Source organism: Coregonus clupeaformis, chromosome 10 (assembly GCF_020615455.1).
Source record: "Coregonus clupeaformis isolate EN_2021a chromosome 10, ASM2061545v1, whole genome shotgun sequence".
NCBI classification, from domain to species: domain Eukaryota; kingdom Metazoa; phylum Chordata; class Actinopteri; order Salmoniformes; family Salmonidae; genus Coregonus; species Coregonus clupeaformis.
Window position 1 is genome coordinate 14,744,939 of NC_059201.1, and position 27,088 is coordinate 14,772,026.

The following is a 27,088-nucleotide window of genomic DNA, read 5'->3' on the forward strand; positions in this document are numbered from 1 at the left end:
ACATTTTAGTCATTTAGCAGACGCTCTTATTCAGAGCGACTTACAGTTAGCACATACATTATTTTATCGAACCCACAACCCTGGCGTTGCAAACGCCATGCTCTACCAACTGAGCTACATCCCCTGCCGGCCATTCCCTCCCCTACCCTGGACGACGCTGGGCCAATTGTGCGCCGCCCCATGGGTCTCCCGGTCGCGGCCGGTTACGACAGAGCCTGGATTCGAACCAGGATCTCTAGTGGCACAGCTAGCACTGCGATGCAGTGCCTTAGACCACTGCGCCACTCGGGAAACTTTGTAGGTGAATAAATTCATTAACAATCCTACAATGTGATTTTCTGGATTTTTTGTTCTTAATTTGTCTGTCATAGTATGTGTACCTATGATGAAAATTACAGGCCTCTCATCTTTTTAAGTGGGAGAACTTGCACAATTGGTGGCTGACTAAATACTTTTTTTTCCCCCACTGTATAACAAACTGTCATACATTTTTCCAACAAATGAATTTTCTTAACCTGATGGAACAGATCTTCAAGCTACTGCAGGCTCCTTTCACAGACAGCGGGGATGGGCCCATGCTGCGATTGGAGGAGCTGGCTGACCAGCGCCACGCCCCTTTCAGGCACATCTGCCGCCTGTGTTACCGTGTGTTACGCCACTCCCAACAGGACTACCGCAAGAACCAGGTACGCAGCGCGGTAACTGTCAGGCCTACTGGTCTGGGCCTACAACAGCCACAGAAGGACACAAATGACAGTTCACAATACTGGCCTGGTCCCAAAACAACCACTACCCCAACCTTATCCCTAGCCCCTTAACCTAACCCATACTCTTTCAGTGTTTGCTGATCTGAATATACTAAATTAGTGTGTAAGCAATATGATGATGTACCCTTAAGTCCATTAGAAGCCTAGGTGGAGCTATCTCCATTTGGCTTATATACACCTACAGTATCTGGTTCCATTAGACCTGCAGACCCTAGCGGGCTTTAGTAAAGGAATGGCATAGGGGTTGTTTTCACATGGTGTTCTGGACAGAGTGTTCCAGCAGACAGGGTCTTAACCTATAGCCACAATATCAAGCCACAGCACTTATACAATTAGCCTACACTGTATGATGGCACTTAATGTAAAGACTATTATAATAATAATAATATAAATAATAGGCCATTTAGCAGACGCTTTTATCCAAAGCGACTTACAGTCATGTGTGCATACATTTTTACGTATTGGTGGTCCCGGGGATCAAACCCACTACCCTGGCGTTACAAGCGCCATGCTCTACCAATTGAGCTACAGAGGATCATACCATGCATATGAGAGCTGTAATTGAATGTGCTGTTCAGTCAGTGTGTCAAGTACACTCACATTCTGCCTTCATCAAACTTTCAGCAGCCCAACCCTCCCTCTCGGTGCACATGACATGCACTCTCGCTCGCTCACACACTCATGACCGCATGCCTACAGAAACATGCATTGTCCAAATACACAGAGAGAGAGAGAGACAGAGAGAGAGACAGAGACAGACAGACAGACAGAGAGAGACACAGATTAATGTCCACTGTCACATACTGTGTAATTGTTGGAATGGTGGCTGGATTCAGCTGAAGGAGGAAGCTGCCTGGTGCCTGTGGACAGCCTCTGTTCTCCCAGTCTCAGATGAATGGCCCGGAGGCCTTTGATACGGCTGCACTAATACTGTGTCTATGTAGTCTAATGACGTTACACTGGCCAGTTGAACAATTCCAGGAAAATTTGGAAGAAATGTGGGAATTACCCATGGGAATTGTAAGGGAATTTGGGGAATTTACGGGAGGGGGGATCTTACCTACCTTTAAATCCCCCCAAATTAATTATTTTAGCCTGTGTTACAGTAAATATGTTGTTGTTGAAGAAATTAGTGGGAATCTTAGGTAAGTAATACTGAGGCAACGATACAGAAACTATTTCAGTGAACTAGTAGCAAGGTGGATCACACTATGAACACATTGAAACTCCTATTGAAATGTTTGTTAAATCAAATGTGGCTAACCATTCAACAGGGTTTACATTAATTGATTGACCTCATTCAATAGCATAGCATCACAATGTAACATATGAAATTTAGCAGATGCTTTTATCCATTGCGACATACAGTAGTGAGTGCATAGATTTTTGTATGGGTGGTCCCAGTGGAAATCAAACCCACAACCCTGGTGTTGCTAGCGCCATGCACTTACCAACTGAGCCACAAATGACCACAGTCCCAATATTGTGATAATGTTTGACTATGATCAGAGCCTGTGTTTATCCCACAGGAGTACATAGCCAAGCAGTTCCGCTTCATGCAGAAGCAGATAGGTTATGATGTTCTGGCTGAGGACACTATCACAGCTCTGCTCCACAACAACCGCAAGCTGCTGGAGAAACACATCACCGCTGCAGAGATAGACACCTTTGTCAGCCTCGTCAGGAAGAACCGGGAGCCTAGGTCAGTGTGTGTGTGTGTGTGTGTGTGTGTGTGTGTGTGTTTGGTTTTAATATCCTTGTGGGGGACCAGAAGCCCTCACAAGGATAGTTTCCCATAGGGAAAAGGGCTATTTTATGGTTAGGGTTCCAAATTCTCTAAAACGACGTCGGAGGCGGCTTATGGTAGAGAAATTAACACTCAATTCTCTGGCAACAACTCTGGTGGTCATTCCTGCAGTCAGCATGCCAATTGCATGCTCCCTCAAAACTTGAGACATCTGTGGGATTGTGTTGTGTGACAAAACTGCACATTTTAGAGTGGCCTTTTATTGTCCCCAGCACAAGGTGCACCTGTGTAATGATCATGCTGTTTAATCAGCTTCTTGATAGGCCACACCTTTCAGGTGGATTGATTATCTTAGCGAAGGAGAAATGCTTACTAACAGGGATGTAAACAAATGTGTGCACCAAATTTGAGAGAAATAAGCTTCTTGTGCGTATGGAAACATTTTGGGATCTTTTATTTCAGCTCATGAAACATGGGACCAACACTTTACATGTTGCATTTATATTTTTGTTCAGTGTAGGGTTTGGAGTTAGGTTTTGGTGTAAGGGTTAGGGGTAGGTTTAGGGTTAGGGAAAATATGATTTTAAATGGGAATAAATTGTTTGGTCCCCACAAAGATAGTAAAACAAACATGTGGGGGTGTGTGAGTGCGCTCACTTTGCATGCACACGTTTGTGTGTACACTACATGTTTTTGAATGTGTTAATTTGCGTGTCTTGATATCTGTCTGTATGCTCCTTATAGCCAGATGATACAGTATATTGCTGTGTTCTATGTAATTGAAGACCAGTGGCTGACTGAATGTGTGTTGAAATGTGTTAGTCGTTTGCCACATCAAGGGAGTAAAGACGTGTGGAGCACAGGAAGTTGGTGGCACCTTAATTGGAGAGGACGGGCTCGTGGTAATGGCTGGAGCTGAATAAGTGGAAATGGTATCAAATACATCAACAACAAAAAAATATATAATAATACATGGTTTCCATGTGGTTGATGCCATTCCATTTGCTCCGTTCCAGGTATTATTATGAGCCGTCCTCCACTCAGCAGTCTCCTGTGGTGTGGAGTGTATTGTAAGCTGCTCGAGGGCAAATGCTATGTTTTCATGTGTCGTTTAATTGTGGCACTTAATTGAAGTCAAGTGGTGGTCAAGTGAAGCGTTTAGGACATTTTTCATTGGGGACATCATGGGTCTATAGAAACGTGTGTTTGTGTACTTGTGAATGCCTTTGTCCATATGAAACGAGCAGTTGACATTGAATGATGTGTGTGTGACTATGTGTGTGTGTGTGCCCGGCCGTGTGTGTGTGTTCCAGGTTTCTGGACTACCTGTCAGACCTGTGTGTGTCTATGAACAAGTCCATCCCGGTGACACAGGAGCTCATCTGTAACGCAGTCCTGGACCCCACCAACGGAGACATCCTCATAGAGACCAAGTAAGTCCTCTCCTCTCTCTTCTCTCAATCAATCAATACCTTATAAAACCCCATTTCCTCTAAACATTTAACAATAATAGCCAATGGTAGTCTAGGGTCTGTTACAGGCTGTTCTAGTATGGCAGATAAAGAGCTCCATCTTCAGTGTAGTACTACTCTCTGTAATGAAGTGTATTCAGTAGGAGCCCTTACAGTCATACAGATCAAGCTGTTCAAGGTGACTGCATGATGGAGTGTTTACTCCTGGTGGACCTTCATGCTTGTCCTAATGGACATGCCAATCTAGTACAACATGTAGCCATATAGTAAACATCTGTTCTTTCAGACAGATACAATTATTGATGATTACAATGCACTTAATATCTCCATGTGTCTATTACAAAATGGTATAGTAAGCACTACACGATCGAGGGATACTACAGTGTGTAGTATAGTATTCTACACTATACTACCAAATTCTATAGTAAGTACTACATATGATCGAGGGATACTACAGAATGTAGTATAGTATTCTGCAGTATGCTACAGTTTACTACAGAATACTATAGAATTCTATAGTAAGTACTGTAGTATTCTATAGTCAACTGTGATATTTGTTTGAGGGAAGGCTTGCATTCATTTATACCTATGTGTTTTGGTCTCATAGCTACACAAACACATTAATGAAGAGGCAGTTTTACTCCTTGTGTTCTCAGAACTCCATGTTATGCTCTTTGCTTCAACCACACTGTGTGTTCCCTAGCTATAAATGTGTCAGTCACGTGTATAGCCACGCTAACATGTTTGTATATACCTCTAGGATGGTCAACCGGCTGTGTGTGCAGGCTTTTGTTCTAGGCCAGCTCCAACACACCTGATTCAACTAATCCGCTATTGGTCTTCAATTTAGACCACTGTTAGCTGAATCAGGTGTGTTAGAGCAAGACTGGTGTTGTCCAGGTTTGAGATCAGATATTGTTTCCATTCCTGAATGGTCAAGGTTATGATTGCTGATAGTCTACTCTGATCCTAAATCTGTGGTTAGAGGGGTAATACCGGTTCGTCTCCTCTCCAGACTGGTGCTTTCCAGGTTTGAGATCGAGGGAGCGTCCATCGGGGAGAACTCAGTGGAGTCTGAGGAGGACGAGGAGGAGGTGTGGCTGTTCTGGAAGGACAGCAGTAAGGAAATCAGGAGTAAGAGCATCAGAGAGCTGGCCCAGGATGCCAAGGAGGGCGCCAAGGAGGACCAAGAGGTGGTCAGCTACTACAGGTCAGAAACACCACAAGGCTTTCTCTCCTCTTTACTGTGTGTGACTGTAGAAGATGAATAACTTCTGTCTCTGTCGATACTAGTCTGTATATGCTTGGTTTCATCCTTGCTTTTGGAAATGGGAGTGGGTCCTACACATTGGGAGTGGATGAGGTGCGTACCAAGCACCCAACCCATCCCCACCACCCACCGAACCCCCCTCCTTACACATGCCTATGAGTACTTGGAAAAGGTCCAATAAATGAAATCAATTATAGTCCACTTTATTCTGCAACTAATGACATGAATTGATTGATAAAGTACCAGGAAGTAAAGAGAACCAGCCGGCGTCACTAACCTTGAAACGTACATTTTCGTATTATTCCTGGTCTCTTAATGTCTAAGCAGTGATGCCCATGTCCCTCTCTCTCTTCCAGGTACCAGCTGAACCTGTTTGCGCGGATGTGTCTGGACCGTCAGTACCTGGCCATCAATAAGATCTCTGACCAGCTGGACGTGGACCTGATCCTGCGCTGCATGTCTGATGAGGACCTGCCCTACGACCTGCGCGCTTCCTTCTGCCGCATGATGCTGCACATGCACGTGGACCGCGACCCCCAGGAACAGGTCACGCCCGTCAAGTACGCCCGCCTCTGGTCCGAGATCCCCTCCGAGATCGCCATTGACGAGTGAGTGGCAGGGCCGACGGCCTATCAGGGTTGAGGAAAGGAGTTGGTGACATGTTCAATGGCCAGTCAGAAAATAAGTTGGTGCAATGTACACCGTTTGTAGTGAAGGAGTGAAAACAATATGTCATAGCCTTGTCTGTCTTACATAAAAATCAGTCTTAGTGGAGTATTGAGAGTAGCATTAACATGGTAAGAGTTAGAGTCGTAAGTAATCACCTGTCCCATACCTGTGATCTGTGTCCCTCTGGTCCCAGCTATGACAACGACGGCACATCCAAGGATGAGATCAAGGAGCGTTTTGCCCTGACCATGGAGTTTGTCGAGAACTATCTTAGAGACGTGGTGTGTCAGAGCTTCCCATTCGCTGACAAGGAGAAGAACAAACTCACCTTCGAGGTCAGTTCCATCTGGAAGCTCAGTCCCTATTGGTCAAATCAATATGAGACCCAGTCCATATTGGTCAAAGGCAAAATGCTGTATTAGGCCAGTCCCTATTGGTCAAATCGGTGTTAAACTCACTTCCTTTGGTCAAAGCAGAATGAGTCTCAGTAGGACATGGATTTACTAAGCACTAGCTTTGTTCTCTCTACCCGTCTCTTTCTGTCCGTTCCCAGGTAGTGAATCTATCCAGGAACCTCATCTACTTTGGCTTCTACAACTTCAGTGACCTGCTGAGGCTGACCAAGATCCTGCTGGCCATCCTGGACTGTGTCCACGTCAGCACCATCTTCCCCATCAACAAGCTGGAGAAGGGAGACGAGACTAAAGGTAGGACACAGTAACACACTGCCCCCAGAGGGGTGACAGGTCCAAACATCAGTGGGGCTTTAGTAGGGTTGCACATTTCCGGAAACTTTTCTAAAGTTCCCAGGTTTTTCTCAGAAATTCTGGTTGAATTCCGGGATTTTGGAACCCTAGGCTTGAGCATTATTCACCCCATGGCCAACAAAGGACAGAACAATTGTGCTCTCACATACATGATGGTTGACCCAATCATGTGTGCCTGCATGTGTTTCCAGGCAGTAACGTGATGCGCTCCATCCACGGGGTCGGGGAGCTGATGACTCAGGTGGTGCTCAGAGGAGGGGGGTTCCTGCCCACCACCCCCATCAACCCACCCAACGGAGACCAGGTCAAGACCCAGACAGAGCCAGAGAAACAGGACATCCTGGTCATGGACACCAAGCTCAAGATCATAGAGATACTACAGGTAGAAAGGCCTACACACATGCAGTACACACCACACCACAATCGATGCCATACAGACCATAGATCTACTGTATACACCCCTATACACCTATTTGCAAACGCCCTTCCCCCAAACTTGGTTACCCTCCTTAACCCCAACCACTCACCCATAACCCCCAATGCTTATCCTAATATAATCACTCTACAATACAATAGTCTTACTCATTCAGTATGTGTCATGGTCCTCTCTGTCTCTCTGCAGTTCATTCTGAATGTGCGTCTGGACTACCGGATATCATGTCTGCTATGTATCTTTAAGAGGGAGTTTGATGAGAGCAACTCCCAGTCAGATCTGTCAATAGCAGGAACCCATGAGGGACCAAACAACATGCCAGGTGGGAGGAGATTTCAGGTCATGGCACCCATCACTTGGCATGTCACCTCTCTGTGTGTGTTACTAAGGTCACTCTGAATTATTTTCTCAGGAGCTCTGGACTTTGAGCACATAGAGGAGCAGGCAGAAGGGATATTTGGTGGAAGGTAACTGTTGTGATACACTAAACCTGCAGCAGTTCAGTTATTGTTTGATACTTGGCCGTGTGTGTTTACATGCTTGTTTGTGTGCGTTTGCCTCTGTGTGTGTTTCCTGTGTGTGTGTGTGCGTGCAAGTGTTTTACATATGTGTGCTTGTGTATCCACACCTAGTGAGGAGAACACCCCGTTGGACCTGGATGACCACGGTGGCAGGACCTTTCTGAGGGTCCTGCTTCACCTGACCATGCATGACTACCCTCCCCTGGTGTCCCGAGCCCTCCACCTGCTCTTCAGACACTTCAGCCAGAGACAGGAGGTCCTACAGGCCTTCAAACAGGTACACTACTACTACTACCCACCCACTGTATATACTAGTGATGCATGGGTCAGCTATTTTCTGACCTGCAGTTAAAAAAAAAACAGACCTTCACTCGCCTAATCTAATGTAATATAATAGAAACCATGACCCACATCTCATTCAAAGTTGCCAATTCCAAATGCATGAGTAGATTGTATAAACATTTCTCAGAAAGATTAGGGTTTTGAGTTGATCCGCGCATCACAAAAGCATAACCATTAGCTATAATTATATGCCCTTTTTATTATGCACTTATTGTATGTCTGTCTGAATATGAATGCCTGCTAAATGTCAAATGTACTGTCATACATACAGAATAATCATACATATTCACTATCCTAGAAGTTACTGTACTCATTGTCCATATTTGCCATTACAGTATGTAGCCTACCCATGACCCCATCACTCACACTTACATAATATCCTTAGAATTATACAATTATCCAAGTACCACTTAGGCTTTTAGTTTAGCTTGACCAGAAAATGGCTGCATGACCTGACCAGGAAAACCTGTAGTTATAAGCTCCAACAAGGGCCCAGAGTTTATCCTAGTTAAGGCACATGGTCAGGTAAAACTATTGTTCGACTCAAATCATAAACAACCATCCCACACCTGGTATCCTCCATACTGGTGTCCTACTGGTTTGTTGTCCATACCTCCAGGTCCAGTTGCTGGTAACCAGTCAGGATGTGGAGAACTACAAGCAGATCAAGTCAGACCTGGACCAGCTACGCTCCATTGTGGAGAAGTCTGAGCTGTGGGTCTACAAGAGACAGGGGCCAGACGAGGGCATGGACGCTGGGGAGGGCTCTGCAGAGTCTCAACACAAGAAGGTATAGTAGTAGGCATCCACAGACCAGGAGTTAGCCACCTAGCGCTTAGCTCTCTGCAGTGGTGTAAAGTACTTAAGTAAAAATACTTTAAAGTACGACTTAAGTAGTTTTTTGGGGTATCTGTACTTTACTTAACTATATATATTTTGGACAACTTTTACTCTTACTTCACTACATTCCTAAAGAAAATAATGTACTTTTTACTCCATACATTTTCCCTGACACACAAAAGTACTTCTGCATCATGCGGCAGAAGGAGGCATGCAGGTCGTAGGGAAGTACATTTTTAATGCTTAGCAGGACAAGAAAATGGTCCAATTCACACACTTATCAAGAGAACATACTGGTCATCTCTATTGCCTCTGATCTGATGGACTCACTAAACACAAATGCTTTGTTTGTAAATTATATCTGAGTGTTGGAGTGTGCCCCTGGCTATCCGTAAATAAATAAAAATGGTTTGCTTAATATAAGGAATTTGAAATGATTTATACGTTTACTTTTACTTTTGATACTTAAGTATATTTAAAACCAAATACTTGTAGACTTTTACTCAAGTAGTATTTTAACTGGGTGGCTTTCACTTTTACTTGAGTCATTTTCTATTCAGGTATCTTTACTTTTACTCAAGTATGACATTTGGGTACTTTTTCAACCACTGGCTCTCTATGTTAAACTATGGCAATAGAGCTTTGTTGTTAGCTCACTATCCTTTGGGAGTGATGCATTGGCTAATGGTCTTGTTCTGCTTGTTCGTTAGGGTGACTCCAACTCGGGTGGCTCAGACAAACCAAAGAAACCAGAGAGCACCAGGAGCTACAACTACAGAGTGGTGAAGGAGGTGACGTCTAAACAGGCTTTTTAACTTTTCAGTATACTGTATTATCTCTGGAATGGATAGGGCTATGGTTAAACGGATACTACAAGATTCTGGCAATACCTTTTTACTTACCCAGAGTCAGATGAACTCGTGCATACCATTTTTATGTCTCTGCGTGCAGTATGAGGAAAGTTAGAGGTAGTTTCGCGAGCCAAGTAAGTAGAACAATGGCTAAATTGCTCAGAATCTTGCAGTTTCCCTTTAACATAGTTAAGCTAGACCCTCTCTCTCTTCACATGTTTGTCGCCCGTGTGTGTGGGTAGATTCTGCTGCGTCTCAGTAGGCTGTGTGTTCAGGAGGGTCTGTCAGGCAGGAAGAGTAAGAAGCAGCAACAGAGACTCCTCAGGAACATGGGAGCTCACACCGTGGTGCTGGAGCTACTACAGATCCCCTACGAGAAGGTACTGCACTGTGTGTGCACGTGTGTGTGTGCGTGTTATGCACTTGTGTATATGTGTGTGTGTATGTACACTCCATCCTTTCATCCTCTGTGTTATGTCCAGGGGGAGGACGTGCGTATGCAGGAGATCATGAAGCTGGCCCATCAGTTCCTGCAGAACTTCTGTGCAGGGAACCAGCAGAACCAGGCCCTGCTCCACAAACACATCAACCTGTTCCTCAATCCAGGGGTGAGACAGACTGCACTGACCCACCATGACCTCACCACTGTTCTTACTTTAACCATGACATTAGCACTGTCCTCCTCTAATAAAATAAAACCTGAGAGTTTATGTGCGTCAGGAGTTCTGAAGATGCAATTAACACATGTGAACACCAATTCAATGTTGATCCAGAATGAACTCTATTTCTCTTTCTCTCTCTCTCTCTCTTTTGTATCTCCCTCCATCTCTCTCTCTCCTTCCCCCCTCCTCTCTCTCCCCCCATCAGATCCTAGAGGCTGTCACCATGCAGCACATCTTCATGAATAACTTCCAGCTGTGCAGTGAGATCAATGAGCGCGTGGTGCAGCACTTTGTCCACTGCATCGAGACGCACGGCCGCAATGTCCAGTACCTCAAGTTCCTGCAGACCATCGTCAAGGCCGAGAGCAAGTTCATCAAAAAGTGTCAGGACATCGTCATGGCTGAGGTAACTGTCTCATCCTCACCCTGTTGTCTCGTTGCCAGTTTTTTATTCTGCCCAGCCAGTCATATGAAACTACAGTCATTCATCATTAAATCATATGATAACCACCCATTGAAATCATATTGTATCCTACACAGATTGTAGTGTTGTTCAATCCCTATCCACACATAAAATACCCATACCAGCTGCCATTCAACTGTTCCATACTCTATTTCGTTCCATTGACTTTGTATATTTTTCTCTCTTCTCTGTCCCTCTCTCCCCATAGCTGGTGAACGCTGGCGAAGATGTGCTGGTGTTCTACAACGACCGTGCGTCCTTCCAGACCCTGGTCACGATGATGCGGTCGGAGCGAGACCGTATGGATCAAAACAGTCCTCTGATGTACCACATCCACCTGGTAGAGCTCCTGGCTGTCTGCACTGAGGGAAAGAACGTCTACACTGAGATCAAGTGTAACTCTCTGCTGCCTCTGGACGACATAGTGAGGGTGGTCACCCACGAGGACTGCATCCCTGAGGTGAGATGAAGGATGGAAGATGCAGAGTTTAGGGTTAGGGAGAAGGGTGGGACTTAGGTTTAGTGAGTTAGGGTTAGTCTTGAAGGTGTAGAGCAGGGAGCTGTGGGTCCTCAAGTCTTCACAGGCCTACCATTCATCAACTAACCATCCCCAAAATGGCCTGTCTGCTCTTGTTCTCCTGTCTCACTTTTATGGACAAGTCATTGTCCACTAGCTGTAATCTTTTCTGTCTTAGACAGTAGTGAGCCCTACTCTACAGGGACAAACCCAGTACAACCATGACCCCTAGATTAGTCAACTAACAGGCCCCAATCACTGTACCCCAGCCCAGCCCTGAGCTAGAATCACATCAAGATGTATTCATCATCATTGTAAAACAACTCCTTGAGCTATGGACAGGGTGTAATGAGTGTGCTTAACACTGTCCTCTCCAGGTGAAGATAGCCTACATCAACTTTCTGAACCACTGCTACGTGGACACGGAGGTGGAGATGAAGGAGATCTACACCAGCAACCACATGTGGAAGCTCTTTGAGAACTTTCTGGTGGACATCTGCAGGGTGAGGGACAACAGCACTTACACAAGACAAGGTTTTTGAGGATCAAAATGGGGCTAAGGTGGTGTTGGGTGTGACCATGGGCGTGGCCATGGTGCGTTCACCGACAGAACATTTTAGAGGCCCTCCTGTTGGCCGTAGTGACAAAATGTTGCTGTTTTAAAGCTAATTTCCTGCAATTCTACACATTTTGCCATGTGGCGGAGAGAAACATTTTCAGTTTGAAAGCTAATTTCTTGCCATGGCTTATGCTATCTAAGTGACTCAAACATTATAACAAAATCAATGAGGGCCCCATGCCATGAAAAAAATACTCCTGAATGCATACTTTTTGGGAACTTTTGATTCTCCCTGACTGTCTAGCTTTTATTTTGGTGATTGTTAGTTTTCAAAGCACTAACTGAAAGTTGCTCTTGCGCGCATGTTGATTTTGTTCATCCACACCAGACGCGATCAGGACATGCAGGTTGAAATACCAAAACGAACTCTGAACCAACTACAGTGCCTTTGGAAAGTATTCAGACACCTTGACTTTTTCCAAATTTTGTTACGTTACAGCCTTATTCTAAAATATATTTTTTTACATTTTCCTCAGCAATCTACACACAATACCCCATAATGACAAAGCAAAAACAGGTTTTTTGAATTTTTGGCAAATGTATTAAAAATAAAAAACAGATACCTTATTTACATAATCTTTCAGACCCTTTGCTATGAGACTCGAAATTGAGCTCAGGTGCATCCTGTTTCCATTGATCATCCTTGAGATGTTTCTACAACTTGATTGGAGTCCAAGCCATGAGGTCGAAGGAATTGTCCGTAGAGCACCGAGACAGGATTGTGTTGACGCACAGATCTGGGGAAGGGTACCAAAACATTTCTGCAGTATTGAAGATCCCCAAGAACACAGTGGCCTCCATCATTCTTAAATAGAAGACGTTTGGAAACACCAAGACTCTTCTTAGAGCTGGCCGCCCGGCCAAACTGAGCAATCGGGGGAGAAGGGCCTTGGTCAGGGAGGTGACCAAGAACCTGATGGTCACTCTGACAGAGCTCTAGAGTTCCTCTGTGGAGATGGGAGAACCTTCCAGAAGGACAACCATCTCTGCAGCACTCCACCAATCAGGCCTTTATGGTAGAGTGGCCAGACGGAAGCCATTCCTCAGTAAAAGACACATGACAGCCCGCTTGGAGTTTGCCAAAAGGCACCTAAAGACTCTCAGACCATGAGAAACAAGATTCTCTGGTCTGATGAAACCAAGATTGAACTCTTTGGCCTGAATGCCAAGAGTCACGTCTGGAGGAAACCTGGCACCATCCCTACGGTGAAGCATGGTGGTGGCAGCATCATGCTGTGGGGATGTTTTTCTGCGGCAGGGACTGGGAGACTAGTCAGGATCGAGGGAAAGATGACCGGAGCAAAGTACAGAGAGATCCTTGATGAAAACCTGCTCCAGAGCGCTCAGGAAAAGGGCGAAGGTTCACCTTCCAACTGGACAACGACCCTAAGCACACAGCCAAGACAACGCAGGAGTGGCTTCGGGAAAAGTCCTGAATGTCCTTGAGTGGCCCAGCCGGAGCCTGGACTTGAACCCAATCGAACATATCTGTAGAGACCTGAAAATAGCTGTGCAGCAATGCTCCCCATCCAACCTGACAGAGCTTGAGAGGATCTGCAGAGAAGAATGGGAGAAACTCCCCAAATACAGGTGTGCCAAACTTGTAGCGTCATACCCAAGAAGACTCAAGGCTGTAATCGCTGCCAAAGGTGCTTCAACAAAGTACTGAGTAAAGGGTCTGAATACTTATGTAAATGTAATATTTCAGTTTTTTAAAAGTTTTTTTTGTAAATTAGCAAAAATGTCTGTTTGGATGAAATTATTGTGTACAATGTTTTGCCCGCCCAAGACTTTTCTAAGTAGAAAAAAAGAGGCAAGAGTTATACATTTACATTTTAGTCATTTAGCAGACGCTCTTATCCAGAGCGACTTACAGTTAGTGAGTGCATACAATTTTTTATTTTATTTTTTCATTTCATACTGGCCCCCCGCGGGAATCGAACCCACAACCCTGGCGTTGCAAACACCATGCTCTACCAACATCCCTGCCTGCCATTCCCTCCCCTACCCTGGACGACGCTGGGCCAATTGTGCGCCGCCCCATGGGTCTCCCGGTCACGGCCGGCTACGACAGAGCCTGGATTCGAACCTTAGACCACTGCGCCACTCAGGAGACGCCACTTATACGTCTGAATGACTGATGAGAATGGATCAGGGTTTCAATTAACTTTATAAAAAATATGAAGGAAATTTTATTATGCTATTGTGCCTCATTGGAGCACAATAGCATAATTATTAGCATAAATACAGTTTATCCTCCCTAACTTTTTTAAAAAGCCGGCCCTTTTAGAACTCATTGGTCCTTCACTATACTATACTATACTATACTATACTATTATATTCTATACACAGGCCTGGATTTCCTACAGTGTTCAGACTGTATAGATGTTATAAGTGCAGTACAACTGCAGGTGAAACAGGAATTAGTTGTGTTCAACTTGTTGACCTTGTGACCTCTGCAGGTGTGCAACAACACGAGTGACCGGAAACATGCCGACACGGTCCTGGAGAGCTACGTGACCGAGACGGTCATGAGCATCGTGACCACCTTCTTCAGCTCACCCTTCTCTGACCAGAGCACCAGCCTGCAGGTAACCAACAGCAACCCACATCCCTACCCTGAAAAGAGAGTGACGTTCTATCAGTGGAACCAAGCTCTTTCAGAGAAAGCCAGTGCAACCTTCCTTCCTCTCAGTTCCCACAACCTCATTTGCCATTAATGTTCTATCTTTCTATCTAGGGACATGGAGTTAGTCATCATCCCGTAGAGCTAGCCTTAGAAGGCTGTAGCCTCCTCCTGTGACAGTCTATAATGATTGTTATCATGGCTTCACTGAGTGACGTTTTCCTGTTGTACACGGGAGTCATACCCTTTGTAGACAGCATTTTTAGTAATTGTTTATCAATACCCCCATCCCCTAGCTCTTTATGTTCAATGTCCATTCATGTAGTTCTTGGTAAACTGCTCTTAAATTCCTAGAATAAAAGGAATAACATCTTCAAGACCTTTATTATGGACATCTGCACCAATGTGGAGAACTTTTAAGAGAGGAGCGAAACCAGGTTATCAAGTGGCTTGTCCTGAATATCATCACTGACTATTGTTTTATTCTCTGACTGCCTTTATCCTCAGCTGCAGGCATCACTTTTGGGGAAACTGACAGATGTATTTTATATACATTTATTGGAATGGGGACCACACATGACTAGGTGCTAATGCAGTGGTTTTCAAACTTTTTCAGCTGGGACCCCATTTTTTTCACCAGAATTTCTGGGGACCCCATTTTTTTCGCCAAAAAATTCTGCCGACCCAACCACACCCTAAATCTAATGACACAACCTTAAAATCGGTACATTTAGATTTTTTAACTAAAGCCCCCATGCTGTCTTTCTAATTGTATTTTTAAATCATCACGGCATATCTAATAAATCACTGTGTGTGTGTGTTTATTTAATGAAAATAACTCCAGAATATATTTATCATTTATTTCCCTGAGCCTCCTTTGGTCCGTGGAATGCTCAGTCTGACTGTGTTGGCGTTAGGAAACAAATTTGAAGATATTTACATACACAGCCCTGATTGGCTGATAGGATTGTGTAGAGCCCGCCCCTTACCCAGATGAACAGTCATTGGTCTATTATAATCAGATCATTGTGACACATCACATTGTGATCATATCCTACCTGAACAGGCTGAAATTCCAGTCATTGTTTTTCAATCAGCTCTTACACAAAAAGGGCATTATCATCATTTTCACAATTTCACAGTGTTATTTTTAACCTCATATTGTGGAAATATAATTTAAAACACCCAGGAAAATCACGTTTTTAACTGCACTGCCACTTTAACAAATAACCTTCAATTCATTACATTACATTCATTACTTTTTTATTTCAAAATGAAAATAAACCAATAAATACAGTGGGGGAAAAAAGTATTTAGTCAGCCACCAATTGTGCAAGTTCTCCCACTTAAAAAGATGAGAGAGGCCTGTAATTTTCATCATAGGTACACGTCAACTATGACAGACAAATTGAGAAAAAAAATCCAGAAAATCACATTGTAGGATTTTTTATGAATTTATTTGCAAATTATGGTGGAAAATAAGTATTTGGTCACCTACAAACAAGCAAGATTTCTGGCTCTCACAGACCGGTAACTTCTTCTTTAAGAGGCTCCTCTGTCCTCCACTCGTTACCTGTATTAATGGCACCTGTTTGAACTTGTTATCAGTATAAAAGACACCTGTCCACAACCTCAAACAGTCACACTCCAAACTCCACTATGGCCAAGACCAAAGAGCTGTCAAAGGACACCAGAAACAAAATTGTAGACCTGCACCAGGCTGGGAAGACTGAATCTGCAATAGGTAAGCAGCTTGGTTTGAAGAAATCAACTGTGGGAGCAATTATTAGGAAATGGAAGACATACAAGACCACTGATAATCTCCCTCGATCTGGGGCTCCACGCAAGATCTCACCCCGTGGGGTCAAAATGATCACAAGAACGGTGAGCAAAAATCCCAGAACCACACGGGGGGACCTAGTGAATGACCTGCAGAGAGCTGGGACCAAAGTAACAAAGCCTACCATCAGTAACACACTACGCCGCCAGGCACTCAAATCCTGCAATGCCAGACGTGTCCCCCTGCTTAAGCCAGTACATGTCCAGGCCCGTCTGAAGTTTGCTAGAGTGCATTTGGATGATCCAGAAGAGGATTGGGAGAATGTCATATGGTCAGATGAAACCAAAATATAACTTTTTGGTAAAAACTCAACTCGTCGTGTTTGGAGGACAAAGAATGCTGAGTTGCATCCAAAGAACACCATACCTACTCTGAAGCATGGGGGTGGAAACATCATGCTATGGGGCTGTTTTTCTGCAAAGGGACCAGGACGACTGATCCGTGTAAAGGAAAGAATGAATGGGGCCATGTATCGTGAGATTTTGAGTGAAAACCTCCTTCCATCAGCAAGGGCATTGAAGATGAAACGTGGCTGGGTCTTTCAGCATGACAATGATCCCAAACACACCGCCCGGGCAACGAAGGAGTGGCTTCGTAAGAAGCATTTCACGGTCCTGGAGTGGCCTAGCCAGTCTCCAGATCTCAACCCCATAGAAAATCTTTGGAGGGGAGTTGAAAGTCTGTGTTGCCCAGCGACAGCCCCAAAACATCACTGCTCTAGAGGAGATCTGCATGGAGGAATGGGCCAAAATACCAGCAACAGTGTGTGAAAACCTTGTGAAGACTTACAGAAAACGTTTGACCTGTGTCATTGCCAACAAAGGGTATATAACAAAGTATTGAGAAACTTTTGTTATCGACCAAATACTTATTTTCCACCATAATTTGCAAATAAATTCATTAAAAATCCTACAATGTGATTTTCTGGATTTTCTTTTCTCATTTTGTCTGTCATAGTTGACGTGTACCTATGATGAAAATTACAGGCCTCTCATCTTTTTAAGTGGGAGAACTTGCACAATTGGTGGCTGACTAAATACTTTTTTACTCAATAAAATTGAATTTTTGAAATTATATTTTTTGTTAAAATCACTATATTGTCTCATACAATAATCTGTACTCTTAATTTTTTGTTCCCCCCAAAAAATAATTTGTTTATTTATATTTTGCTGACCCCACTGCAATTCCCCTGTGACCGCGCCCTACTTTGAATACAACTGTGCTAATGGGTCGTGTGTATGTGAGAGTAGGATAGTCCCCTGTAGCTCAGTTGGTAGAGCATGGCGCTTGCAACGCCAGGGTTGTGGGTTCGTTTCCCATGTGGGGCCAGTATGAAAATGTATGCACTCACTAACTGTAAGTCGCTCTGGATAAGAGCGTCTGCTAAATTACTGAAATGTAAATGTAAGTAGGAGCGTGAGTATGCACGTGTGTGTCCATCCATTTTGTCTAAATACCAACTATTCATCTTTAGTCATGTTCATTAATTGTGAGTTGATGGTCTGATTCAGGGTGTTGTCACTGGTGTCACACAGGGGTTTGGGTGGTCTGGGGCAATATGGTGGTGTGATGTTGGTGCTTGGTGTGTGGAAAAGCTAACTGCCACTAAAACACCAGTTCGATCATAGCAGAGCAGCGGTGTAGCGTAGATATCTATCCCCCCTCCACCTCCACCCTGCTGGTCTGGATCCAGGCGTTATCTCACTCCCTGTACCCCACCACAGTCAGGAGGAGGCGGGGGTGTCGAGCTGGTGTGAGGTAACAGGGTGTGAGGCTACAGCAGAATCTCAAGGAGGTTTTACATAAAATCAAATTAAAATCCAATTTTATTTGTCAAGCATTCAGTTTACAGCAGGTATAAAAGTTGCAGTGAAATGCCTTGTGTGCTAGCTCCCTCAACATTGCAGTACAATAATCAATATTGTATAATAAAGAGTCAAATCAAAAATAACAAATAATAGAAGAGGTAGTATGCATAGTAATATCCTGATATGTACACAGTAGGATATACAGTATAGATAATGAATGTGCTATGTCAAGTATGACTGTATTTACAATATAAAGTGGGTAGTGTCTTGGTTGCGCAGTTGAATAAATAGTATATAATATAAAAGCAGCGTTGACTGGGTGTGTGAGTGGGTCTGTGTGTGTGCTTGTGTGTAAGGGTTGGATGTGTGGAGAGTCAGTGGAAATAGTCTTTAAGGTGCAGCTAGTCACTAAGGTCAAGATCTGTGCAGGGAGACAGCAGGGTTAGCTGTTCAACAGTCTGATGGCCTGGTGGAAGAAGCTGTCTCGGATCCTGTTGGTCTGAGACCAGATGCTCCAATATCGCTTACCAGATGGTAAAAGAGTGAACAGTTTGTGGCTCGGGTGACTGGAGTCCTTGAAGATCTTCTAGGCCTTTCTGAAACACTGCCTGGTATAGATGTCCTGGAGGGCAGGGAGCTCGTCCCCAGTAACGTATTGGAACGTCCGCACCACCCTCTGTAGAGCCTTGCGGTTGAGGGCAGTGCAGTTGCCATACCAGGCAGTGATGCAGCCGGTCAAGATTCTCTCTGGTGCAGCTGAAGAACTTCTGGAGGATCTGTGGGCCCATGCCGAATTTCTTCAGTCGCCTGAGGTTGAAGAGGTGCTGTTGCGCCTTCTTCACCACGGTGTCTGTATGATTGGTCCATGTCAGGTCCTCTGTGATGTGCACGCCAAGGAACTTGAAGCTTTTGACCTTCTCCACTGCAGTGCTGTCAATGTCAATAGAGGCGTGCTCCCCTTCCTGTTCCCTGTAGTCCACGAGCAGCTCCTTGGTTTTGCGGACGTTGAGGGAGAGGCTGTTTTTCCTGGCACCACTGTGCCAGAGCTTTAACCTCCTCCCTGTAGGTTGTCTCGTCGCCGTCAGCGATCAGGCCCACCACCATCGTGTCATGGCTACTCAGTCTTGGATGTACAGGGAGTATAGGAGGGGGCTGAGCACACACCCCTGAGGGGCCCCTGTGTTGAGAGTCAGCATGGTGGAGGTGTTGTTGCCTACCCTCACCACCAGCCCAGTTGCAGAGGGAGGTGTTCATACCCAGGGCCTTGAGCTTAGTGACGATCTTGAAGGGGACTATGGCATTGAAAGCTGAGCTGTAGTCGATGAACAGCATTCTCACATAGGTATTCCTCTTGTCCAGCTGGGATAGGGCACCGTGCAGAGCAATGGCGATTGCGTCATCCATGGATCTGTTGAGTCGGTATGACATTTTTTATGGGTCCAGGGTGTCGGGTCTCAAAGCACTTCATTACAGAAGTGAGTGCTACAGTGATGGTCATTTAGGCAGGTTACCTTTGTTTGCTTGGGTACAGGGACAGTGGTGGACATCTTGAAGCATGTGGAGATCAGACTGGGACAGGGAGAGGTTGAATATGTCTGTAAACACTCCAGCCAGCTGGTATGCACATGCTCTTGAGGACTCGGCCGGGGATACCATAGGGGTCTGCTGCCTTGCGTGTATTTACATGCTTGAAGGTCTTACTCACGTTTGCCACAGAGATCGAGCGCTCACAGTCCTCTTCAGCAGCAGGGGCTCTCGTACGAGGATCTGTGTTGAGTTGCTCGAAGCGAGCATAAAAAGTGTTTTGCTCATCTTGGAGAGAGGCATCGCGTTCTCCACGCAGCTGGTTTTCCTTTTAGAATCCCAATGGTTTGTAGTTCTTGCCACATGCGTCTTGCGTCGAGGCCATTGAAGTGATTCCACTTTGTCCCTGTACTGTCTTTTTGCGTCTTTGATTGATTTCCAGATTGCAGCCACCATGTTGTTTCACAGGGCTATGTGGAGGTATGATTTGTAATGGTGGAGCCTTAATAGTTAGTGTGAGTCAGAAGCATCCCTGTCAAGTATACAATAACATGGTTCTATAAACCTTATAGTATTATCTAATTGATCCATTTTTTATAACTCAATTATTCTCCCTCTCACTCCCCACACCCCTCTCCCTCTGCCCTCTCCCCTATCCCCCTTCCTCCCCTCTTCCCTATCCCCCTCCCCTCTTCCTTCCTCTCCTCTCCCTCTCCTCCTCCCCCTCCTCAGACCAGGCAGCCAGTGTTTGTTCAGCAGTTACAGGCAGTGTTCAGAGTGTACCACTGTAACTGGTTGGTCCCAGTCCAGAAAGGCTCAGTGGAGAGCTGTATCAAGGTGCTGTCTGACGTGGGTAAGAAGTACAACACATTCATAACACTAACCCCCAACACTACTGTAGCTCCGATTACATCTCCAACAAAGACCCCTCAAAATAACCTGGCTTCTATGAACTACTCGACTGTATGTATAGATTTTACATACTGTATAACACTTTTATAAATGGGGGTTGTCAAAGGAATCCAACTTGATGTTAGCCATTTATTGGCCATTTGTTAGTCAAATTCCCTGATGAGGCAGTGCTATTATGATCGGGATGTACTCTGAAGATTACATTTATGTCATTTAGCAGACTTATTTTTTGTTCTTAATTTGTATTTAAATTTAAATTATATATATTTTTAAATATTTTCCCATGTTTTTTTTTTTTTGGGGGGGTTTTGAGTATATTTTTTATTTTAATTTGTTTTTTTTATATATATATATATATATATATATATATATATATATATATATATATATAAGATGAGTGTTGTTTGACATCTTCCTTGGTTGTGTGTATGTGATAGCTAAAGGGCGAGCCATAGCCATCCCAGTGGATCTGGACAGCCAGGTGAACAACCTGTTTGTGAAGTCCAACAACATCGTTCAGAAGACAGCCATGTCCTGGAGAATGTCTGCCCGCAACGCTGCCCGCAGAGACTCAGTACTGACTACCTCGCGAGACTACAGGAACATCATTGAGAGACTGCAGGTGGGTACACTGTGTTTGTGTGAGTCTGTCTGTCTGAGGGATGGGGCTAGGGAAATGTAATCCCTCCTAAATTCATAGATATTGCTCTACACATGCAAGAACTGACAGACCATGACATCCAAGCGATAGTTTTAACAATTTTGAAGCTATACGTTGTGTGTTTACATTCTTGTTGTTTGTAAACAATGGAAAATAAAACCTTATATTTTGGGTTATGATAAAGACAATAAGGTTTTAATTATTAATTGCCAAAATCTCGCACTATCCCTTTAACTCGCTCCTTCTTTCTCTGCCCCTTTCTCTCTCCCTCCGCCCTGTCTCTCCCTCCCCCTTTTCCTCCCCCTCTCCCTTTGTCTCTGCAGGACATAGTGTCAGCTCTAGAAGACCGCCTACGTCCGTTGGTCCAGGCTGAGCTGTCTGTCCTAGTGGATGTACTGCATCGGCCCGAGCTGCTCTTCCCTGAGAACACTGACTCCCGCAGGAAGTGTGAGAGTGGCGGCTTCATCTGCAAGTACGTGTGTTCATACTAACAATCCCACCCCACACTAAACAACGTATACAGTGTCTGGGATAGTATATAGACAGATTATTATATGTATTTCAAGATTTCACTTTGAAAGCCCAAGGTAATGACAGACATATTGGTCATTCTTTATGAATGTATTTATTGGTGGGAGGAAACATTCATCCACACCCTGAAGCTAACATGATGACATGATTTACATGGTGAAGAGCAGGAAGACACTGTAGGTGGTACGAGTAAAGAAATCATCATAAACCTGGTGGGCTGATTTAGAGCTGCATGTAGACCACATCTCCCCTTCTAACTCCAGGACTGCTGCATTAGATTCATACTCATACTGGCCATCATTAATTTCACCTGTGACTACTATACTCTGGTTATTCTTATACAAGTATACACCTATTGGTTCTGTATCCTGTCCACCACAGACAGTGTATCTGAAGTAGTAGACTCCTCTCACTGGCGCGTCTTCTACTAAGATTTAGAGTAGCTACATTAACTGCATTCTCTCTCTTCAGCTCCTCCACCTCGTTCTCACTGCTAGTCAGTCTGGTTGACAGCTCTGCTGCTTGCGCTGGAGATTGATAAAGAAATAAAAACATATAATAAATGCAGTGGCGATCGGTGCCGTTTAAGATGAGGGAGGACGCAAATGTTTTTTTATGAGCATGGCCTTATTTCTATTACAGCATATTGGATGAATGTCATTCATATTCCATTCACCCAGCTCAATATAACATCGATAGCTTTAGGTTACTTTATGATACTCAAATTTTCCCTATACCCATCATGAGGTTGCACAGGTCGAGATAATTTTTAGTAATCAAGGTGACAGACCGTGACATTCAATACCGCCTTGCACACTCTTGCCTGCATCTAGCTGATCTAGGATGCAATCATTAGTCCAACAGTTGCAAACAAGAGTTTCTATTGGACAAATTCAGGTGAGTTTATCCCCGTTTCGCTCCGTTTGAGAAACGTTTTTCAACAGAATCGGCTGAATGAATACACCCCTGATCACACGCAAACACAGTGTACTTTCATAGCAGCCACATACAAACAGTATGATCACTTTGCTCGTTGTAATTCTTTCTCACATCTACACGCTCTCCTCCTCTCTCACCCTTCGCTTGTGGACTTCAGTGCAAAAAAAACTTTACAAGCCAAATCTTCATATCAGAACTGCTAATGGCTACACACAGCCTACATTGTTGTCACCATATTATCTAACGTCATAGTCAACATAGAATAGAACACAATAGTAAACCCGCTACAATCATGCAGTACAGTGTACAGTCAGCAAGCAGTTTAGCAGTTACACCGGTGGGCCCCGGTGGCAATAAATTAATACAACCAAAAGTTTACCTTGACTTGGAAGTTCCAGTGTTGGATAGACAGCTAGCTAACATAGCATCCTTCTCTGTTTGAGCCGGGTGTTTGAGTAGGCTAAACTAGCTAGCTAGCTAAGTACTGTAAGTGAAAGTGAAGAAAAAAATACTACGAAATATAGCTAGCCCTCTCTCTCTCCCTCTCTCTTGCTTCTCCTTCATTTTTGAAGAAATGTATTTGTTCAAAACTGTTCAACTGTTGTCTTTCTCTCTCTTTGAGTCAACTACTCACCACATTGAATGCACTGCAGTGCTATCTAGCTGTAGCTTATGCTTTCAGTACTAGATTCATTCTCTGATCCTTTGATTGGGTGGACAAAATGTCAGTTCATGCTGCAAGAGCTTTGATAGGTTGGAGGGCGTCCTCTGGAAGTTGTCATAATTACTAAAGTAAGTCTATGGAAGGGAGTGAGAACCATGAGCCTCCTAGGTTTTGTATTGAAGTCAATGTACCCAGAGGAGGACAGAAACTAGCTGTCCTGTGGCTATACCATGGTGCTACCCTACAGAGTGCTGTTGAGGCTACTGTAGATCTTCCTTGCAAAACAGTGCGTTTTAATAAATTATTTGGTGACGTGAATATACACTATATATACAAAAGTATGTGGACACCCCTTCAAATTAGTGGATTTGGCTATTTCAGCTACATCCGTTGCTGACAGCACACAGCCATGCAATCTCCATAGACAAACATTGGCAGTAGAATGGCCTTACTGAAGAGCTCAGTCACTTTCAACGTGGCACCGTCATAGGATGCCACCTTTCCAACAAGTCAGTTCGTCAAATTTCTGTCCTGCTAGAACTGTCCCGGTCAACTGTAAGTGCTGTTATTGTGAAGTGGAAACGTCTAGGTGCAATAACGGCTCAGCCGCGAAGTGGTAGGCCACAGAAACTCACAGAACAGGATCGCTGAGTGCTGAAGCGCGTAAGAATCCTTTGTCCTCAGCTGCAACACTCACTACTGAGTTCCAAACTGCCTCTGGAAGCAACATCAGCACAATAACTGTTCGATGGGAGCTTCATGAAATGGGTTTCAATTGCCGAGCAGCCGCACACAAGCCTAACATCACCATGCGCAATGACAAGCGTCGGCTGGAGTGGTGTAAAGCTCGCAGCCATTTGACTCTGGAGCAGTGGAAACGGTTCAGCATCTGGCAGTCCTACGGACAAATCTGGGTTTGGCGGATGCCAGGAGAACGCTACCTGCACCAATGCATAGTTCCAACTGTAAAGTTTGGTGGAGGAGGAATAATGGTGTGGGGTGTTTTACATGGTTCGGGCTAGGCCCCTTAGTTCCAGTTAAGGGAAATCTTAACACTAAATACAATGACATTGTTTCAGCATGACAATGCCCCCGGGCACAAAGCGAGGTCCATATATAAATGTTTTGTCGAGATCGGTGTGGAAGAACTTGACTGGCCTGCACAGAGCCCTGACCTCAACCCCATCTAACACCTTTGGGATGAATTGGAACACCGACTGCGAGCCAGGCCTAATCGCCCAACATCAGTGCCCGACCTCACTAATGCTCTTGTGGCTGAGTGGAAGAAAGTCCCTGCAGCAATGTTCAACATCTAGTGGAAAGCCTTCCCAGAAGAGTAGAGGCTGTTATAGCAGTAAAGTAGGGACCAAGTCCATATTAATGACCATGATTTTGGAATGAGATGTTCGACGAGCAGGTGTCCACATACTTTTAGTCATGTAGTGTATGTTACCCCTTGGCAGCGTTATCAGAAAGCACAACATTGATTTTCACTGCTACGCAGACGATACACAACTTTACATTTCTGTGTCACCAGAGGATTTTAGTTCCACAGATAAATTATTAGACTGTATTAGTGATTTAAATACTTGGATGGGTCACAACTTCCCCCAGTTAAATCAAGACAAGACCGAGGTACTTATTATTGGAGCCAAAGCACAGAGAGAGCCAAAGCACAGAGAGAGAATCTGGCCGCACATTTTAATTCACGGGCAATAAAGATAAAACGCCAGGTAAAAAACCTAGTTGTCATTTTAGATTCTGAACTCAATTTCGAATCACACATTATGATTGTGACCAAAATAGCTTTTTACCACCTGAGGAACATTGCCAAGGTTCAGCCGTTTCTCTCTCAGGCTGATACTTTACATGTTGCGTTTTATATTTTTGTTCAGTATAGTTGGGTGTGGCCTTCAAAAAGAGAACATTTGTGGATAAGATTATTGGTCATGGAAAGTGTGAACCTGTTGTTTATCTTAAATCACGTGTCTGACAGACTTAATTTGACAGACTTAATCTGAAAAGTAACAAAATGAAGAAGGGTTTACTTGCAATTACTAATATGTGATAGTTTTTTCTCTCTCTGGTTAAATGACTTAAATGAAAATGTGTGCACAACACCCGCAACCCCAACATACAGTGTGCCCCAAACCCACCCATCCAGTCAATCCTCTTGTGAACTCAACTCCACGATGACCCCATGGTTAGTGACCCCACGTTGACCTTTGACCCTGTCTCTCCCCAGGCTGATCAAACACACCAAGCAGCTTCTGGAGGAGAATGAGGAGAGGCTGTGTATCAAGGTCCTGCAGACCCTCCGAGAGATGATGACAAAAGACAGAGGATACGGAGAGAAGGTAGGACACGAGTCACAACACAACACACCTTACCTTACCTCCATCTGCAGCCCCGAACCTCGAATACCACTGCTTCTCTCCATCACAGTATAGTGGGATCGATGACCAACCCCTATCTAGTTTCTACCCTTCTCTTTTTAGGATCGCTCACATTGTAAGACTCATCAATCAGTGTCTGGGTGTGTTCTTTTTATTCTGATGTGATACGGAACGATATGGATCTACATAATGAGTACACACACATACACACACACATATACACTGAGCTGGTCCAGGCTAGACTTACCTCATGAATACTTGGCTGGACACTAACTAACCAGCACGGTCCAATGAAAGCATCCATGTCTGAGGTCAAGCAGGAAGATATAACCCCCCGATGGTCCATCTTGCTAGAAAGGGAATTGGCTCAGAATGGATGGATCTCGCCTTTACTATTATACCAACTCTTTCCATTGTGTGTCAAACACCCTTTACTAATAAGGTATTTTCAAAAGTATTACATGTGTACTAAGATACACATCACGAGTGCTTTAAAGATGGTCTTTATGTACCGTCTGACTAAAGTTAGTGTATGCTCCCTAATGTTGTGGTGTGCACTGCTCACACTGATACAGCAGCAGCCTGTATCCTCCCTATGCTAACCCATGGCTAACAGTACCTCAGCCATTACGTAAGAGCAGTCATAGCTTTTAGGAGGTGTAGTTGATTGTAAAGCCTTCAAACAAGATCATTAGGTTAAGATTATTGGTTGTGGGAAGTGTGAACCTGCTGTTTATCATGTGTCTAAGTCATGTGTCTGCGTGAATTTCTATTTTCACCTGAATGACTTCACCTGGGTCTACTTGCAAACACTGTGACGTGGTTGTTTGTCCCTACTAATGATGTGGTGTGCACTGCTCACACTGACACAGCAGCCTGTATCCTCTCTATGCTAATCCATGGCTAACACTCCACCCCTCTCTTCTCTTTCAGCTCAGGGCCTTTGATGATGAGATGGATATGCCGGAGGTTGTCCCTCTTTTTCTTCTACTTCTCTCTCCCTCTTTCACTTGTTCTGTCAATGTGCATTTTCCTCTTAAATGTAGGTCTGTGATTGTAGTTGTGGCTGTATGTGGTGGTGAAATGTGTCTGTATGTAGTACGCCTGGGGTTGTAGTGGTCGTTTTGGGTTGCTTTCTCTGTCACCCTCTTTCCTCACCCTCCCAATCAGTAAGTAAAGGTGTGTGTGTGTGTGTGTGTGTGCGCACATTACCCAGTAGTGTTGTGCTGTTCCAGGGGGAGTCCCAT

General features: G+C 44.4%; 1 protein-coding gene across 3 annotated transcripts in view; it reads left to right on the forward strand.

Moving 5' to 3' along the window:
- Positions 1-27,088, forward strand: part of LOC121575199 (inositol 1,4,5-trisphosphate receptor type 1) — a 147,428-nt gene that overhangs the window by 64,905 nt on the left and 55,435 nt on the right. For 2 of the 3 annotated variants that reach the window (XM_045222860.1, XM_045222858.1), the window contains 23 exons: positions 528-686; positions 2,297-2,469; positions 3,828-3,947; positions 5,002-5,196; positions 5,613-5,864; positions 6,119-6,260; positions 6,479-6,632; positions 6,884-7,074; positions 7,315-7,447; positions 7,538-7,592; positions 7,758-7,923; positions 8,608-8,778; positions 9,539-9,619; positions 9,922-10,059; positions 10,162-10,287; positions 10,547-10,747; positions 11,013-11,264; positions 11,699-11,824; positions 14,403-14,531; positions 20,471-20,591; positions 21,088-21,272; positions 21,635-21,783; positions 25,691-25,802. In XM_045222860.1, coding sequence (XP_045078795.1) covers positions 528-686; positions 2,297-2,469; positions 3,828-3,947; positions 5,002-5,196; positions 5,613-5,864; positions 6,119-6,260; positions 6,479-6,632; positions 6,884-7,074; positions 7,315-7,447; positions 7,538-7,592; positions 7,758-7,923; positions 8,608-8,778; positions 9,539-9,619; positions 9,922-10,059; positions 10,162-10,287; positions 10,547-10,747; positions 11,013-11,264; positions 11,699-11,824; positions 14,403-14,531; positions 20,471-20,591; positions 21,088-21,272; positions 21,635-21,783; positions 25,691-25,802 — 3,531 coding nt within the window. Of the gene's footprint in view, positions 1-527; positions 687-2,296; positions 2,470-3,827; positions 3,948-5,001; positions 5,197-5,612; positions 5,865-6,118; positions 6,261-6,478; positions 6,633-6,883; positions 7,075-7,314; positions 7,448-7,537; positions 7,593-7,757; positions 7,924-8,607; positions 8,779-9,538; positions 9,620-9,921; positions 10,060-10,161; positions 10,288-10,546; positions 10,748-11,012; positions 11,265-11,698; positions 11,825-14,402; positions 14,532-20,470; positions 20,592-21,087; positions 21,273-21,634; positions 21,784-25,690; positions 25,803-26,774; positions 26,811-27,088 lie in introns of all 3 variants that reach the window. The other variant, XM_045222859.1, reaches the window with a different exon arrangement.